At 58.0% G+C, this 11,632-nt stretch overlaps 1 protein-coding gene and 1 long non-coding RNA gene across 3 annotated transcripts; both read right to left on the reverse strand.

Moving 5' to 3' along the window:
• Positions 1–1,752: 1,752 nt before the first annotated feature.
• On the reverse strand, positions 1,753–4,115 carry LOC119103907 (uncharacterized). Of its 2 annotated transcripts, none has more exons than XR_005094839.1 (4): positions 3,788–4,115; positions 2,691–2,803; positions 2,343–2,464; positions 1,753–1,840 (listed from the first exon to the last, which is right to left on the reverse strand). It is a non-coding gene; the product is annotated as an uncharacterized LOC119103907 (long non-coding RNA). The 2 variants fall into 2 exon arrangements; XR_005094838.1 differs by lacking the exon at positions 1,753–1,840 and adding an exon at positions 2,021–2,050.
• Positions 4,116–5,130: 1,015 nt separating this feature from the next.
• On the reverse strand, positions 5,131–9,687 carry LOC119102395 (huntingtin). Its single transcript, XM_037225762.1, has 9 exons — positions 9,539–9,687; positions 9,038–9,245; positions 8,648–8,772; positions 8,115–8,268; positions 7,706–7,847; positions 7,073–7,200; positions 6,517–6,706; positions 5,263–5,332; positions 5,131–5,140 (listed from the first exon to the last, which is right to left on the reverse strand). Exons 1-9 carry the CDS (start codon positions 9,685–9,687, stop codon positions 5,131–5,133), a joined length of 1,176 nt encoding a protein of 391 aa, XP_037081657.1.
• Between the last annotated feature and the right edge of the window lie 1,945 nt (positions 9,688–11,632).

The following is an 11,632-nucleotide window of genomic DNA, read 5'->3' on the forward strand; positions in this document are numbered from 1 at the left end:
ACTTAAGGCAGAGATACACATCACGGATTGTGTCAAACAGCAGTCCGGCTTTGGACAAACAATGTCCAGCTGGCAATCCCAGCGCCACTGTCCTTGAGACGCGTGACACACCACCAGCGCCCACGGCCCACCCACCTGAGGAGGGCGGCGGCGGCCGCCTGCTGCACACGATGGTCGGCTTCCTCCAGCAGGCGCAGCAGCAGATCGTCCAGCAGCAGCTGCTGGTAGCTGCTGCCGTCGTCGGCACCCCAGCGCCAGAGCAGCTCCAGCTCCAGCAGCGGCAGCGTGCCCACCAGCGCGCAAAGATCAACCTGACGCCAGAGAAGCCGTTAGCCGCCGGCAGAGCCGGGTATTCCTGGAGATCCCATGAGGTTCGCCTGCCGTTGACGGAGCACGCTGGCCGATAGCGCACGCTCATCAGTTGTGAAATCGGACTACACTACTCGTAACAGGGACGAACAACCAGAACAACCAGACAGCACGGGCGATGTACAGGCCAACACATTCGATCAAACAACCAGACGACGGACGAACCAGGCGGACGGACGGACGAACGGCCAGAACAACCAGACAGCACGAGCGATGTATAGGCCAACACGTTCGATCAAACAAGCGCAAAGACGATGCGTGGGAGACGCGTCTCCCACCGCGTCTCGGCGTCTCCCACCGTTAGCGCATCGAGCCGTTCCGCCGCCAGCACCTCCCACCGCCCCTCAGCGGGCGGGCCGTACCTTGACGAGCCAGTAGCTGCTGTCGGCGAGCCGGAGCAGCGCGGCCAGCAGTGGCAGCAGCAGGCGGCACTCGGCTCCGCGCAGCAGCGGGCCCACGCACTGAGCCACGCCGTCCAGCGCCTGGCGAGTGGCCACGTGACTCCCGTCTAGCAGCACCTGGCGGGGCGGGCGGGGCGGCGCTGCGGTCACGGATAGCGGCACGCCTCTCCGAGAGTTACTGACAGCGGCACGCCTCTCCGGGAGCTAGAGACGGCGGCACGCCTCTCCGGAAGTTAGGGACGGCGGCACGCCTCTCCGGAAGTTAGGGACAGTGGCACGCCTCTCCTGGGGTTGGGGGCAGCAACGCGCCTCTCCTGAAGTTAGGGACAGCGGCACGCCTCTCCGGGAGTTACTGACAGCGGCACGCCTCTCCGGGAGTTAGGGACGGCGACACGCCTCTCCGGAAGTTGGGGACAGCGGCACGGCTCTGCCGGAAGTTAGGGACAGCGGTACGCCTCTCCCGAAGTTGGGGACAGCGGCACGCCTCTCCGGAAGTTGGGGACAGCGGCACGCCTCTCCGGAAGTTAGGGACAGCGGCACGTCTCTCCTGGAGTTGGGGGCAGCGGCACGCCTCTCCAGGAGACAGAAAGTGAAGCTCAGCCTGCCCGGGGCGTTTCAGAGCTCCCACAGCTGTCACAGCTATCAAAGTTATCACGGCTATCACGGCTATCACGGCCCCGGCGGGCACTCGCGGCAGTCGTACCGTTACGCACCGCACCCCAAACCATCTATGATTACATCCACAGTTACATCTGCGGATATCCTCATTTTCCTTTACCGCTGACACAGACTCTCCAGCACACACAGGCTGCTGGCACACCTGTCCGGCGGTGGGTCGGGGGTGTGTTCCCGGCGCCCAGCGCCCGGTGTCCGGGCAGCAGGGCGGCTCACCTGCTGCAGCTGCGCGAGCAGAGTCTGCGGCTGCAGCTCGGGCGGCGGCTCGACGTCGGCCGACGGCTGCAGAGCCACGGCGCGCAGGTAAGCGCCGGCCAGCTGCGCCGCCGCGCCGCGCAGCTGCGGGTCCGCGTCCGAGACGAACCCGAACACGTCCCGCAGGTGCTGACAGGTGGCTGAGGGGGAGGGGGGAAAGCATGGTCAGAGACGAACCCGAGCACGTCCCGCAGGTGCTGACAGGTGGCTGAGGGGAGGGGGGAAAACATGGTCAGAGACGAACCCGAACACGTCCCGCAGGTGCTGACAGGCGACTGAGGGGGAGGGGGGGGGGGGGGAAACATGGTCAGAGACGAACCCGAACACGTCCCGCAGGTGCTGACAGGTGGCTGAGGGGGAGGGGGGAAAACATGGTCAGAGACGAACCCGAGCACGTCCCGCAGGTGCTGACGGGCGGCTGAGGGGGGGGGGGGGGGGCCATGAGACAACGACATAATCAAACAAATGACTGTGACCGACGAACATTCCGCAAAACACAAAATATGTTACAATGTTCTCGTATCTCATAGAGACTTCTAAAATGCTTACAAGCCTGAATGTGCCATCACGCCTGCAGCACAGGGGACCCACTCACAGGCCTCAGCAGCCCCTCCGACACGGCCGGGGGTCAGCGGCGCTCACCCGATTCCGGGTCCTTGTCGATCAGCAGAGGCAGCCTCAGTATGTCGGGCATCAGGGCGACAGCAGCGCTAATACAGTTCACACTGAGCACCTTGATGCTCACGCGAACTTCTCTGTCGGGCCTGAGGCGACAAATGCACAAGTCAGTGACACAGTGCAGTTGGGAATGTATGCGCGATTACGGACATAGACACTGGAGCAACGCGCACAATGTGTGCCACAGCTTTATCCGTTAGTTGTTTTGCATACACACAGATGGCACCCGACGCCTCATTCCGTTCGCAGTCAGGCAAAACAAGAAGTCTCAAGCTGAACAGGACAACGGGTTCAGACTCGCGCCCGCCCCACCTGAGACCGCTAGGCTGGCCCGTGAGCAGGTAGCGCGAAGCGACCAGCCGACAGCAGTAGAGCAGGGGTACGCGGCCGTCCGTCAGCGAGCCCACGTCACCGGCCGGCGCTCTCTGTGGAGGACGCACGCGAGCCTGCTCAGTCGGCCCTCCAGGCGGGCCACGTCACCAGAACCAGGTCAGGTGACGTCAGCATCTGTGCCATCTCACTCGATTGGAGGCACAAGACAACATTTGATGTCAGGTTAGGGAACATGTCATAAAGAGAGGCTGCATCCCTTCCACTTGTGAAAATTTAGGACGGTCCACAGCCAAGTCTCAAGGGCAAACACCACCCCGCCAGCTGTAAAACAGCGCACTGCGACTCCGCGACTCTCAGAACTCTGAGACTCCTTCCAGCCACGCGCCGATGGCTGAAATCGTGAAACACGACCGTCGGTGGGATGGCATTTATCGCAGCAAATATATTTCAACACGAACACGTGGCCAGTACCTTACCATCAAATTGGGCAGCCACGTCTTCATGTCACCGCGCAATGTTCGACGGTGGTCTGCTTCGAGTGTTGAATAAGTATTTTCGCTATCACTGACGTATTTTCTGGGTATTATAAGCGACAACATTCTAACTGATACCCGGGTGACGAAACAGCATGCACTTTGAAGGGAATCCTAGAGCATCGTGGGCTATGTCGATGTCTGGGTATTTCAGGTGACGAGCCAGCCGACCTCTGCCTTTGACCCGGGTGACTACACCCCAGCGAGTCATCTGACCCCTGGCACCGACCCGGGTGCCTACACCCCAGCGAGTCATCTGACCCCTGGCACCGACCCGGGTGCCTACACCCCAGCGAGTCATCTGACCCCCGCCAATAACCTAGGTGCCTGCACCCCTGCGAGTCATCTGACCCCTCGCACCGACCCGGGTGCCTACACCCCAGCGAGTCATCTGACCCCCGCCAATAACCTAGGTGCCTGCACCCCTGCGAGTCATCTGACCCCTCGCACCGACCCGGGTGCCTACACCCCAGCGAGTCATCTGACCCCTGGCACCGACCCGGGTGCCTACACCCCAGCGAGTCATCTGACCCCGCCACTGACCTGGGTGTCGCCGTCCGGGGAGTCGGGCGAGTCGTCCGTCGGCGGTGAGATGTCGTACCGCAGCGGGTCGATGACGTCATCGGCCGGCGGGGTGCTGACCCGCAGGGGCGGCTCTGAGGATGTACAGAGGTCAGACGCGTCTCATCTCGCGGCACAAAAGCATAATCAGGCTCTTTATCTCTCGCCTAACTGTAACGGAGTAACGATTTCCAGCAAACTAAGCGAGCGGCATGAACCGAACTTCAACGGAGAGCGCCATCTGTGGGGGCCAGACATAAACCATCCGCACTGAACGGGCAGCACTAGCTACCGGTGGTGCATAAGCCGTTACAACGTACACTTCGGGCACCGGAATACTAAAACATGCAGCCACTTCCATTAAATTTCAAATAGAAAAAGCTGGTCACCACGGTAACAAAGCATCACCTAACTTTAAGACCGGCCGCCACCAGCCGTGTGTTGGCCAGTATCCAAAACAGGTTCAATGCCTGCAAAACCTGACCAACTGGCCTCCGATAATCGCGGCGACATTTTGATGCTGCTGACAAGACTGAACAAGGCTTCACGCATGAAAGCCGCAGTTTGTGGCACGTCAGACCAGTCGTCAACAAAGGGTAAACAGCGTAGATTAAAATAAGAAACCACGGAATCAAGAGCATTAGGGGCGAACGGATACCGTTCGTCCTTCCAGCACGGTGGCGATGTCTAATCTGGCTACCACTCCACGGCGCGACAAGACGGATTTGCGAATGGCACGAAATGAAGAGTGACTTGAAATTAGATCATAGTGCACGGACAACCAGTGAGTTAACAAACAAAACATTCTAACCCACGCGTCTAATGTGTAATTGAATCCCATAGGTCATAAGCCATCACAAGCCTGCCCCAAACCAAACTCCCAGCATCCATCACTTTCTCACCAGTAAGCGTTTTCCAGCAACAGTTTCAACACCCACACGAAAGCGATCAAGTTGCATGCTGTCTGATACCGTGAATGACCTTCCCCACAACACCGGCCAATGGTCCACAGTCTGTACAGATCACGAGAGAGTCAAACACATCTCGATGTCAGGAGAGGGTCCTGAGTGAGTCAGACACGTCCTCCCTCGATCTCAGGAGGTTTGGGAGGGAATCAGACAACCCCTCCGATGTCCGGAGAGGGTCCGGAGCGCGTCAGACACGTCCTCAATGTCAGCGGAGGTTCGGGAGGGAGTTACACCGCTCCTATGGTGTCGGTATCCGTCTAGGAGTGTGTCTGTCACCTACCTCCGGCGTATGCGTGGATCCGAGGCCGCGCGACACCCGCCGCGGCGTGAGCGTGGGTACCGAGACGCGTCCACCACCTACCGTCGGCTTCGGCGTCGGCATCAGCGTTAACGTCGGCGTCGGCGCCAGCGTCGGCGCCGGCGGCGGCAGCGGCGGGCGGCGGCGGTGTCCCTGGCGCCGGCTCGGCCGGCGGCGGCTCCTCGCCGGGCCAGATCAGCGAGTCCGTGTCGGCCACGTCCAGCTCGTCGCCGCCGCAGGAGGGCGCCACGCTCAGCACGCCTGCGCCACACGCCCTGTCACGACTGGCGGGGCTCACGGCACCCCACTCCCGGGCCCACGGTGGCCGCACGCAGGCCGCACCCCACACGGCCCCAGCACGCGCCCGAGAGCGGAGGCAGGTGCACTGGGGGAGCCGCAGAGGACCGGCCAAAGGTGTGGATTGGCACTTATGTGGATAGCACAAAGCTGGGGAACATGAAGCACGCCCACATGTGTGGAGGGTTTAACACATGGTGGCTTCATGGTCGTTTCAGAGCGATTTAGCATGTAAATAATCAAAGCAAAATTAAAATTTCGGATATGTGGAGCCATACTATGACTGATTTTGCTGTGAAGAATATTGTTGCATTCTATTTTAAAAATTAGGTTGATGCACAATAATACTGGAGGACAGTTAAATGAATGCCAACTGCCAATAAACACCTCATATGGTCAAACAGTTTATCGACATATCTTCTTCTATAAGCACCAAAAGGCATTATTTAAAACTTTTTCTGGAGGATGAACGGTAATGACAACCTCCGTTCACACCATGGGCATTGCCTAACATTTTTAAGCTTTACACAATATATGGAAGGAACAGTTTTTCATTACAAAAGGGGTGCATGCGTTTCGTATGTCTAATCAGATTTTAGAAGATGTTACTTCCTGGTGTCATGCATAAGAGCACACTGATAGGAGGCCGTTGACGCCTAATAGAGATCGCTGTCAGATTCAAACACGCTAGCAATGATGCATGGTGGCTTCTAAAATAGCTCGATTTTCTCTCCACGGGGAGGCCGTGTCTGCCACTGTGCGGGAGCCCATGTCTAGCACCTTCTGCAGCCCAGTTAACAAAAAGACAAAGTTGCCATTTTTCGCCGAAGCAGAAGATCAGTCCTCGGGTAAAGGATTTAGGGTGCACATCATAAGATCTGCGAAATGCTATATCTGGGCTCAAAGCCACTCGCGCAAAGAACGCCAGAACAGTTTCAAGAAGAGGTCCAACAGAGAACACCCAAGGGAGAAGTCAGACCATAGATGAAAAATGGAATGGCGAGCAAGCAAGAGCGTCGAAGAAGAGAATATCAAAATAGCACGAAGTGGAAAGATCAATGCCAGAATGCCAAAGGCACAATAAATCGTTACGAAATCCCCCCCAAGCGAGCCATCAAAGTGCCGGTCCAAACCCCAGCTGTACTGACTGGGCGCCTTGCTGGCAGCCAGCGGCTGCTGGTCGGGCAGCAGGCGGCTGTGGGTGACGGCACCCTCGGTCAGCAGGGTGGCCAGCAGCTCGGCCGGCGGCGCGCGCAGCAGCTGACCCAGCGCGTCCAGCGCCGCCGTCACCACGTTGTGGTCGGCGTGCTGGACATAGTGCAGCAGCAGCTCGTACAGCTGGCGCAGAGACACAGCAGCGTCAGCGTCAGCACAGCGGAGGGGGCGGCTCGGGCCCGATGACCAGCACAACCGGCCGCCGGGGTCAAATGACACTTTGATCACCACTGCTCATACGAAAGCTCCTGAAGGGAAGAACATCACGAGGGCCCATCAATGTGAATGTACCAGTGAGCAGACTATAAAGCCGATTGTGGAGCCCCGTGCCGGCCTCACTTCGGCCGCTTCGCTGACCAGTCAGCCAGCTACACTGCTGTGAGTTTTGAGTCGCCTATGGCCCAATCGGCTGTGGTCCCACAAGTGTTAGAATAGACAAGTAATCACAACTTATCACGTATCTATTTGTCATACAACTAGCCCACTGACCTGCAGCAGGCGCTCCACACTGAGCGCGTCGCAGAGCTCGTCCAGCAGGGGGATGATGTCCCGCAGGCAGAGCAGCACGCCCCGCACGCGGTCACAGCTGGCTTCGGAGCGCGCCGGCACCACGGAGTCTGCCGGCGCCCGGCGGTTCGGTCAGTCAGGGCGTCACAGGCCCGGTGTAAGAGCGGGCCGCGCGGAGTTACTCCGGGTCCGTGTGCAGACGCTAGTCGGCCGGCGGAAGAAGGCAGCGCGTGAGGTGGTCCGCAGTGTTGACTCCGCGGGCACGATCGCTAGAAATCTGGAGTCAAACACCGGACCATCGGACGCCGGAGTTAAACACCGGACCATCGGGCGCGTCGCCGGCGCCGCTGCGCCGCGACAGAGGAGCCTCCCCGGCCCGCCGGCCGCCCCACTCACCGACCAGCGTGGCCAGCAGCCAGGGCAGGAAGAACTCGGGCTTGCGGCCCCGCCCGCCGGCCGCCTCACTCACCGACCAGCGTGGCCAGCAGCCAGGGCAGGAAGAACTCGGGCTTGCGGCCCCGCCCGCCGGCCGCCTCACTCACCGACCAGCGTGGCCAGCAGCCAGGGCAGGAAGAACTCGGGCTTGCGGCCCCGCCCGCCGGCCGCCTCACTCACCGATCAGCGTGGCCAGCAGCCAGGGCAGGAAGAACTCGGGCTTGCGGCACTGGGAGACCAGCGCGACGATGGCCTGGCTGGCGGCTCGGCGTGCCGACGCGGCGCTCAGCTCCAAGTTCGGCAGGAAGGCGCGCAGCAGCGCCTGCGCACGGCGCGCCCACCGGCGTTAGACACCGCACCGACCGCGGCGCCGACAGAGGATGGCGTGCGCGCGGCAGCTGGCGCGGGGTGACGCCGGCAGCGGCCGAGTGCACGAGACGTGACGTCAGCATCTCAGCAGTGAGAGCACAAGCGCGTTGTGGTCACGGGCCGCCCAGCACCACGGCGTGATGACATTGGCTGTCACCACATCACGCCCCGCCCTGCCGCTGACCCGACTCCTGACCTCACTCTTCCCGCCTCGACTGACCTTGACCTCGCCGTCGGTGAAGAAGACGCCGAGCACAGGCGCCATCTTGACGAGCGCGGCCGAGAGGCTCTCCTGGAGGGCGGGCTCGGTGCGCCGCGAGAGCCGCACCACGCACGGAAACAGGTTTACCACATACGCCCGCCGCTTCTGCGGTCTGCCGGCAGGAAACACGGACAGATAAACCCGACAGAACGTCTTCAAAGCACGTATTTCTCAGTTTGAGAATACGAATGATACGAGTCACACGCGACACGAGCGATTAACGTGATACGAGTCAAGATCCACGCTTGCGGAAATAAACCTATGTCGATGCACGCACCGATCGGGTAACAGCTTACAAGCGCGGACAATCTCCGCACATGGCGTGCTTCAGAGGACACGAGACAACCGTGTATTTTCTCGAGATGAAACCTGCACTTCCTTTAAGACAATGATGTCGAATGGCTCCTCCAAACTCTAAGTTTAAAAAAATTAGCTACGCCGTTGCCTCACAACTAGAAAATGCACAGGGCACCATGCGTTCAGCTCCGCACCTGATTCTGTTTGAGAGCTCGGCAAACCGGCTGAGGGCGGAGGCCACGGCCCGGGGGCTGTGGTTCTGCTTGATCCCGCGGTACAGCTCCACCAGCAGCCGGCCCATGTTGTTCTCGCACAGGCCCTGGCACGCAGCACGCCCGATATTTAATAGAAACACTTCATAGGATCGGAAACATCGTCCATGACATTCCGTTTATCAATAAGACAATGTCTATCTAATCAACGATGAACTCAACCTTCTCGGAAAAAACAAAAACACAAAAAACACACATACCCTTGACCAGACCATCCTGGCAGGCCCAACATGGGAGGACAAACACTCCTCTGGCATGTACACCATACATATCGCCGGGACCCCGGACTCCACCACTCAGGTCCGGCCGTACCCGCACAATCCTGTTGAAACTTTCGTCGGCGGCGGTCCGCACATCAGCGTCGCCATCGTCGGCCAGTTGAAGCAGCGTTTCCACCACTGACGGTAGATGGCGTTGCAGCAGGTCCGTGTTGGTGCGCAGCGTTACGCTTACGATGCCGTCGGCCAGGTGGCTGCAGCATTGCTTCTTATCCCGGCTCGTCAACGGCGCATCCCGTTGCCTGCAGGCGACAGTGAGGGTTTATTTCCATACATCAACAACTGCAAAATGGCTTGTGTAAATAGCATGTATGAGTTGGCCGAAGAACTGGTAGTGCTGCTTGAACACTGCTCTCTAGATGGAGCAAACAACTAAGAACGAAAACAACATACGCACTCGGTCCAAAGTTACTTTTCATTCACATCCAAAAGTGATTCGCATGTCTAGACGCATGACTGGTGAGGGTTAATACCCATCCCGGCAGGCAGGACCACCAGAAGGGGACGGGTGGCGTTCGACGGCTCGCCGCCGCACCTGAACAGCATGGCGGCCGGTCGCAGGTCAGCCAGACTGGAGCGCAGCGAGGAGGCGGCCTCGCTGGGCGAGCCGGCCGGGGCCGCCGGCGCCGCCGGAGACGTCCGCAGCGTCTCCAGCGCCCGCACCAGCCGCTCCAGCGACGACATCGCCGAACAGGGCTAGTGACGTCACGTCAGACCCGGCGGGTGCTGCGGGAAGGTACGGAATGGTGTCGGTTCGGTGGTGCCGTGTGGAGACTGGGCTCGGCGAGCGTGGTACGGAATGGTGTACGGTCCGGTGGCGCCGTGTGGACACTGGGCTCGGCGAGCGTGGCACGGAATGGTGTCCGGTCCGGTGGCGCCGTGTGGAGACTGGGCTCGGCGAGCGTGGTGGCTTGGGTCCTCCTGTCGGCTAAATGACCTGGTCTCATCCCACACCTGGCATTCATACCTAATATCAATTCAGGCTGACTGCACATTCTCAACACAAGCCCGAGTCCGGTGTCAAATTTCAGCATGCTGCTACAGTTTTCCAGAATAACTTCTGAACGGTGCGGCGCGGCTACGGCAAACTTCGAAAAGCCGAAAATATTGAAATGCCCGATCTATCGTTGCAAATATAACATTAATTGCTTAAGGCTTAAGGCCTGGCATAAAGTGGTAAGGCGATGATAGTCCTTGAGACAGCTTCTAAACTAGCATGACAAAAGTTAACACCAGGTCATCATTAGATAATTATGTCATTCAAATCAGGTTTGAAACTAATGCCATTGAACTAGCGCTATCTATGAAGATCAAATCAATGTAACGACCAAACAACTGAAGGAAAACTTGCTACATGTGGAGAATTTCTTGATCGAAAGTAGGTCAACATAATTATCATGTTAACTTTTTAAGGGTTGGGAGAGGTCACCGACCTAAAATGATCCTGATAAACCTGTGACTTAAGGAACTGCCACTCATGTAGTGCCTGATGATCATTTCAAATTCTCAAAACTTAAAATGATCTCAAAACGTGCGTTGTCATTTTAAGTCCAGAAGGGAAGCTGGCCTGCAGAAAGCCTGCATAATCCTTCTGCTTGAAGCAGACATCTGGGTTAAAGTTCGTTGCATGACGACTTCACATGGTACATTCCATACTGACTCAGGGCTTGACATTGTTTGACCTTAGTCAAGCCAGAGGTCACAACTCAAAGATCGTAACATGCCACACAAATCAGTTCAGGTAGTCATGGCGACGCGAAAGCACGCGTCTTTATTTGCAACCTTACTTTTTTCTCTGCTCTGCTGCAACAGCATGCTGAATTGTAGCATCTCACCAGCCATACTATATTGGCTATGGACGGCACATCCAAATCTAAGTGAGAGCAGCTGTAAAATGTATGACTAAAAAAGACTGACATGCCACGGAATTCCCCAATGCCTGGTCAATATGCATATGGAGATAACCCGTCACTACTCCACGTCGGCGAAGTAGTCCATCGACTTCGCACGTGGACGACGCCCACTTAAAGTGACTCCAAGTCAGGGAGACCGTCTGAGACCACAACGTCCCAACCAATCAAAGGTGCATGTGGTTGATCTTGAGATACGTGGGTCAAGATCAGTGCAATGGTGTCTGAGTTTCGCATATTATTTGATACGGTTTCGACCATTATCTATGGCCATCTCCCCATCAGCACGGTGTCTGACAAATGAGTGCCCCAAGACCTGAACCCACAAGATCGGTATCCGAGGCTGTACTAAACAGACACCTTCTCCATGCCCACACAACTGACACTCCATGTTTCGAGGCTGTACTGAACAGACAGCTTCTCCATGCCCACACAGCTGACACTGCATGTTTCGAGGCTGTACCGAACAGACAGCTTCTCCGTGCCCACACAACTGACACTGCATGTTTCGAGGCTGTACTGAACAGACAGCTTCTCCATGCCCACACAACTGACACGGCATGCTTCTTTTCACGTCTGGTGACAGGGAAGAGGGCATGGCTACACCACTGGGACCTCGCGTCAAAGCACATCAGAATGCAGAGGACGCACAAGGGGTCTCTCTAGCTCCCGAATACGTTTCGCGCCCACGCCTCTGCAAGCCAAGGATGGCCACCATT

Source organism: Pollicipes pollicipes, unplaced genomic scaffold (genome assembly GCF_011947565.3).
Source record: "Pollicipes pollicipes isolate AB1234 unplaced genomic scaffold, Ppol_2.1 Scaffold_5724;HRSCAF=6776_pilon_pilon_pilon, whole genome shotgun sequence".
Classification (NCBI taxonomy): Eukaryota; Metazoa; Arthropoda; class Thecostraca; order Pollicipedomorpha; family Pollicipedidae; genus Pollicipes; species Pollicipes pollicipes.